This window comes from Psammomys obesus, unplaced genomic scaffold (assembly GCF_907164565.1).
Source record: "Psammomys obesus unplaced genomic scaffold, mPsaObe1.curated_primary_1811, whole genome shotgun sequence".
Taxonomy (NCBI): Eukaryota; Metazoa; Chordata; class Mammalia; order Rodentia; family Muridae; genus Psammomys; species Psammomys obesus.
Window position 1 is genome coordinate 6,479,710 of NW_026590062.1, and position 6,741 is coordinate 6,486,450.

At 52.2% G+C, this 6,741-nt stretch overlaps 1 protein-coding gene across 1 annotated transcript; it reads right to left on the reverse strand.

Annotated features, from left to right (window-relative positions):
* Positions 1-645: 645 nt before the first annotated feature.
* Pebp1 (phosphatidylethanolamine binding protein 1) lies at positions 646-5,618 on the reverse strand. The gene is made up of 4 exons (XM_055606181.1): positions 5,423-5,618; positions 4,152-4,261; positions 3,703-3,803; positions 646-1,504 (listed from the first exon to the last, which is right to left on the reverse strand). Exons 1-4 carry the CDS (start codon positions 5,555-5,557, stop codon positions 1,287-1,289), a joined length of 564 nt encoding a protein of 187 aa, XP_055462156.1. The 5' UTR covers positions 5,558-5,618; the 3' UTR covers positions 646-1,286.
* Positions 5,619-6,741: the final 1,123 nt, after the last annotated feature.

Genomic DNA, 6,741 nt, shown 5'->3' on the forward strand with positions numbered 1-6,741 from the left:
TTGGTCAGGTCTGTCTCAAGGGCACAAACACAGCAACAATGTCCCTCCTTGGCCAGAAAGGACTTGTGTTTCCTGGCCTGAAGCAAGCCTAGCTTTCTTTCACAATTTCTTTAAAATTCCATTTGGGCATCCATGTACCATGGTACAAGTAAGATTCCAACTTTACTCTTTCCACCACCCGGGCCCTGGACATGAGAGTTGGTGAGGAGTGCTTTTTCCTGCTGAGTCACCTCCCTGGCCTTTATTTTATTATTTTTTTACATAGCTTAAACTGACCTCAAATTCACACAATCCTGCCTCAGCCCCAGCTGCTGGGGTTACAGGCCCAATCCACCATTCCCAGGTTGGCCTGAAGCCTGGGAGTATGGTTTTGTTGTTGTTCTTGTTTTGAGACAGGATCTCCCTATGCAGACCAGGCTGGCCTAGAACTCACAGATTCACCTGCCTTTGCCTCCCAAGCGCTGGGACCAAAGGCGTGTGCCACATCTGACTCTGTGAGCATTTTTCCCACTGCCCTTTATAAGCATCTGGAGGGAGCAGATGGCAGGACCCTCCCTGTGGCCAGCAGATCACATTACTTAGCTCAGCTGGTTTTGACTCTGCCCCTGCATAAAGCCCAGACACAATAAGGAAAACACCTGAATGTCTGATTCCAATGCCTTTATTTTTATTTGACGACAAACAGGATTAACGTACCCAGCAACTCCAGTGACTTTTGCTCACAGCACTGAGAAGCAACGAGCTTAGCAGGGTCTCGCTCAGGGCCACACCTCCGCACGGCAGCCCTGTCCTTTAGAGCTACAGGACACCAACACCCGTGCAGCCACCAGACCAAGCTGAACTGTCAGGGCTTAGCTGAGATGGGAGGCTTGGGTTGTCTCAGTCGCGGAACAGGACCCTGAAAGACCCTTGAAAGGATGCCACGGTGCCTGGTTCTGGACCGAGTCTCCTTGTTAAAGCACTTACAGACAACACAGGCCCCGGCCCTCTCCCTGTGGTCCTGGTCCTGGCAGAAATCTTCTTTTCCAGAGTTGCGCTTCCTAAATCAACACTATAAGGACTCCATCAGAATCCTAAACACCCCCGGATGGAGCCTAACAGAACACAGGCTGGGATGGGACTATCTAGAATCTAAGGATGGGCGGCAAGAAGACTCACCCTAAACCTCTATCCTAGCAGGCTCAGGACTCCCTGTGAGGGCTGGGAAGGAAGGGGAGAAATGGCATGCTTTGCACAGCTTGACAATATTGTGGGGCTCCCCGGGACCGCTGGCCTCTGCAGCGCCCCTACTTCCCAGACAGCTGCTCGTAGAGCTTGGGCACGTAGTCATCCCACTCTGCCTGGTAACACGTGCCTGCCACCGGGGCGCCCAGGTGGTACTTTTTGCGGAAGGCCGCCACCTTGAACTTGCCACGGTGGTCTCCAGACCTGTTGCTGAGGATCGGCTCATCACAGCTCAGTGGCTTGTCCTGCTCGTACACCAGCCAGACGTAGCGGTGCAGGCCTGCAGGGAGAGGCAAGCATCACCCACACAGTAAATTTGGAGGCAGGGACGCACCCCATACTCTTGCCTAAGATGCACCAAACCTCAGGCTGGTTTTCTGCGCAGCGCAACACCTGTGACACAGCACTTGGCTCAAGAACAACACAAGCTCAAGGCGGCCCGAGGCTACATGAAACTACGTCAAATCTTACGGTTTTAACCACTTTTTTTTTTTAATTTGGGATCTTTTTAAATTTTTATACACATGACAAGATTTTACACCAATAGTCAGTTAAATAGTACAAATTTACATTGAGGAATGTTTAAAAAACAAAACAAAAAAGCTCAACTAAAAAACCCACTTCTTCCTGTGACCCATAATCCCAACACTTTACAGTGAAGGGGAGGAGGCGGCTTGGGGGAGCATCCAAAACAAGTCTCTCTCAAAAGAAATGACTTTAAAATTTCACATTCCCTCTCCACACAGGATCCGTGGTGCAATTTATAATAACCACTTTTTGAAAAGTTATTTAATATAAAGACAAAAGTGGTCATCATCCACCCAAGGGCTAGACAAGGAAGTCACACCCCCCAAAAAAGCTTCAGAGAGCTGCAAGGATTACACATGGATTCATAAAAACCTTACACAGGCTAATCGGAGTCTAAGACATCCATTTTGGAGAACTCCAGAGCAATGGCTAGACCTAGGACATCTGCCCAAGAGCAGTGGAAATTCCTGCCTAGAACAATCAGATGGCACACAGTGGCTCTATTCATAACACCCACATCCTGGCCACCAGCGAGAGGACGCTGAGCCGTGCAGCACGCCGTGACAGGGAATACTAATTAACCAAGCCAGAACTGGAAGACTCTCACACCGAGGACCTACCCACGCCCACAGGAAACTGGTGGCCAAAGCAAGCCATGGAGGTGCATTTCAGAAAATGCTGAACCACAGGGCAGTGACAGGAACAAGGCCCCTCCAGACCTTTGGGATGACAGGAAGAGCCTCCGTCTTCCCAGGGTGTCCAGACATAGGTGCCTCAGATTGTCTGCCTGAAACCTTCCTGGCCACCAGTTCATCATGCCCGCTAACCCTTCCCAGCACCTGAGAGCTGCTGGGGTTTTATTCAAGCAGAGCGCAGCTCCGACTCCAGAGAATCGCGTTACTCCCGTGTCTCCTGCCTATAATTAAATCACCTGCTTCTGTGGGTGCCCTGGAGAACCTCAGAGTCCCCAGGAGGGCTGTCTCTTGACTCTCCTGTTTATGAACCTTCAAGAGGCCTTTAAACCATCTGGAAGCTCTGGGCCTATGGACACCACATGAGCAAGGAGCAACACGGTCCTTCTTACGGGGTACTCATTATCCCAGTCTGTCCTCAGGGCAGGACAGTGCGAGGAAATCTGCATTCTGCCATGCATGAGCCATCATCATCGTGGCCTTGTTCCAGTGAATGGGAACACGGTGTAACAGGCAACAGGCGGTAACTGTCTCCCACCAGCTCCAGGGAGTGCTGGTGTGACTTGAAGATTTCAATGGTGGCGTTACCTCTCACAGACTGTCTCACTTTCCATTGTAAACACAGTGACAAGAGTGTGTGTTGTATTCAGTGTGGCTTACTATGGTCTTCCAAATCTTTTCAAAGTACCCAACTACATCTTGTGGAGAAAAGGAGAGTTATATACTCAATCTTTGGCATAAGTATGAAAATAGTATTTACTTCCTGTTTACAGGATCAGAAACTCCCAAGATCACACAAAGCAGAGATCAGACAGAGAAGAGAGGGGGCTCAACTCGGTTGGCCTCACATATAACCCCCAGACACCCACTGTGAGCTTCCTACAGCCCTGTTTGTTCTCTGTGCTCCTGCCTATTAAAGGCCCGCAGCCCTTGACAGGCCCAGTGACAGACGGCTTGCCTAAAGTGTCTGAGGCCCTGGATTTGATTTTTCAGGACCACCAAAAATCATATATAGACACATCTCTCCATGAGTCCAAGAAACGGCTCCACAGAGGGCCCAACCCATCAGAACCAGAGTGCTAGCTACAGGCTGACCACATTGGAAAGGACCTGCCCGAAGGAGAAAGCAAGCAGGCTTCCGTCTCCGTCTCCCTTAGAGGAAGGCCTGGAAATAAACAGAGCCTGTAGCAGCCCCCTTAGGCCAGCCCAACACTCAGACTGCCCTCCCACCCTTCCCCCAAAAGCAGCCTTTACCAACCTGTGCCACTGGGAGGCCCAGAGCCCACATAATCCGAGAGGACCGTGCCACTGCTTATGTCATTACCCTTCATGTTGACCACCAGAAAATGATGCCACTCCCTGCAGAGAGAGAGAGAGAGAGAGAGAGAACAAGGGACTGTGAGCACCAGATGGCAGGTGTGCACCAAGGATACCCTCCATGCTGGACTACGATGGGCAGATGATACAGTAGGAAAGCTGGAATAAGTGAGAGGCTATGTGCCAAGAGGGCCCTGTTGATAAGGCTGAGGATGTGGCTGGGGGAGGGGGTCTTTCCCCTTCATGCCTGAGCCCCTTCCCACTTCCTCCCCGGCACTACACACCACCCTGTAACCCCAGGGGGTCTGTGAGTTCCTGTCTAGCAAGGGACTCCCACCAGGTCTGTCACATCCGGACGACTGCCCCCTCCCCATCTTTTCCCCAACTTGCCTGAATTTGGGGTCCTTCCTGCTAGGAGCATCCGGGTCTGTGAGGACCAGGGTGTAGAGTTTCCCTGGATCCAGGCCATCCCATGAAATGCTGCTGGGCCTATTCTTAACCTGTAGGAAGGCACCAGTTGTGGGTTAAAAATCCAGAAATGCTCTCAAAACTCAACACTTTGCCACCTTATACTCCTAAAAGGTAAAACATGAGAATTTTCTCTTTACTAAGGAGACAGAAACAGTTTCTTGCATTTTCACCATGTTTTCTACTGTAGTTTGCAACAGCAGGTGCGTGGAGGGTCCTGAGTAAGGACCTCTACTAAAGGCCTGCAGCTTGGGGCGGGGGAGACGGCTCAGCCACTAAGAACTGCAAAGGACAGACATTCCCAGCACCCCTGTGTCTGAGTGTTGGGGGGGGGGGTCCTCTTAACTGCCAGCAACTCCAGCTCCCGGGGATCTGATGCCTCTTTTGACCGCCACAGCTCCGTGCTCTCACTCACACATATCCACACACTGACACATAAAATAAAAACAAAACAAATCTCAGAAAAGGCAGAAGAAGCCAGATGTGGTGCACTCCTTTTATCCCAGCATTTGGGAGGCAGAAGCAGGTGGATCCCTGTCAGTTCCATCCCAGGCCTGATGGAGCTACACCGTGAGACCCTGTATGTGACATACAGACACACACACACACACCAGCCTTAACAAAACACTTCCCACGTTATTAACAGAAAGTGGTGGGACAGGAGTCCAGCGGTGGCACCAGGTCCCCCAACCCCCACACTACCTTACTGAGGTCCTGAGCCACCAAGACTTTGAATGTGGTGGCCACGGGGCCACTTGGGGTGTAACCTGCCTTCCGAAAATGAGAGCGCCCAAGGACACGTACAAAGTTTGAGACAATGGAGACTGGACAGTCCATCCGGTGGAAAACTCCCATGTCACCATCCCAAACCCTGCGCTCTAAATAACCAACGGTGGCGGTTAGACCCAGTTTCTCTGAGCTCGGAGCCGCTCTGGAGCGTCGGCCCCACCCCCACGCGCAAAAGCAAACTAGGTAACGGGAAGGCTCTGGCCCTGGAGCCCTTCAAAGTGCAGGCCGCTCCCTAGGGCTGACTGCAAGCTCTGGACCGTTAAGAAAGGTTACATAAGAGGCCCCCGGCTGTCGGGTGGGGCTCCCGCCGTGCAGCTGGGACTGCAAAGGCAGGAGGCCGGGGTGCACGGCCTGCTCCGCCCCGCCGCCCCCAGGCCTCCCTCGCCACGAGGCCTGCGCCCTACCTGGGTGGGCGTCAGCACTTTGCCCAGCTCGTCCACCTCCACCCCGGCGTAGACGACACGCAGAGCGTGCTGGGGCCGCTCGTCCACCTCCTGCAGGCTCAGCGGCCCGGCCCACTGGCTGATGTCGGCGGGCATGGCGACTGCACGAACGAGGCCACGCGCGCTGAGTTCCGAGTGCCGCGAAGCCAGGACGCTTGCGCAGTTGACCGCCGCCAATCGACCAATCGCAGGTCAGGCCGCGCCCCCTCGTCCTCTGACTGGCTGATCAGGACCTGGGCGGTCCGAGCGTCAGGGTCACTGCAAAGCTTTCCGCGCGGGGCCTGCTGGCCTGAGAGTGAAGGTTATGGTGTCAATTAATCTTGCGGCTCCTGCTTTGCATTTGGAGGACGTTTTGCTCCATTTCGCAATTCTTAGAGATAAGACTATGCGTTTCCCCTTGCATTTCTTTTTGATTCCGATTTCTTCTCTGCGTTATCTTTTGTTGTTGGTTTAAAGGGTTTTTTTAAACGTCAACCGACGACATTCAAGCTCTGGGAACCAATGAGTCTGTTGGGCTTATCTGTGGGTGACTCCAAAGCAACTGCACTGCAAGTTCTGCTCCCAGCATGGATGACGGTCTCCCCATCGCCCCATAAATGCCCACACTGGAACCTCTGTACAATTAACCCTTCAGCCAGTGTGCCTGCAAATTAGGGCAGAACTGCATACAGATGGCTGGGAGGACGAGGCTAGATCTTAGGTGAGGCCTTAACGGACAACCCCACCTCCTGTGAGGGAATGTCAATAGTCTACATGCCCCTTCTTGACCGTGGTTTGCAAGCAGCAACAGCTGAGCTTGTAAGTACAGTGCTTTTCCCAGGCCAGAACAAGGTCTACTGCGGACAACACGACTTTAGAAGACAGAGCGGAAATCAGCTTGCCAATCGATAGCCTCAGAATGTGGATATTTTCGGGGTGGCTCCCAGGTCATCCCACGGGTCCTACAAGAGAGAAATGGAAAGCAGGATTGGCAAGACCATACTGAGGAAGGGTAAGCAAAGCTGGACCAGCCATTGCCAGCTTTGCAGTTGGACCTAGGCCTCGAGAAGGAAGCAGATCTGATGAGGATTGATTGTCATCCATCCTCCAGGTTTTTACAGTGTGTGGCTAATGGAATACAGGGAATGCTCTATTCTCCAGGGACGACATGATCACTGATTTGTTTGTTGAGGTTTATTTGTTTGTTTATTTCTGTTGTTGTTTTCAAGACGGTGTTTTTCTGTGTAGCCCTGGCTGTCCTGGAACTCACTCTGTAATCTCAACTTACCCAGTCGAGAAAC

Coding starts and splice junctions, on each gene's coding strand:
- Pebp1 (XM_055606181.1), bottom strand. CDS start 5,557: ATGCCCGCCGACATCAGCCAGTGGGCCGGGCCGCTGAGCCTGCAGGAG. Junction 3,804..4,151: donor AGGAAGGACCCCAAATTCAG/GCAAGTTGGGGA, acceptor CTCTCTCTGCAG/GGAGTGGCATCATTTTCTGG. Junction 1,505..3,702: donor TGGGCCTCCCAGTGGCACAG/GTTGGTAAAGGC, acceptor CTCTCCCTGCAG/GCCTGCACCGCTACGTCTGG.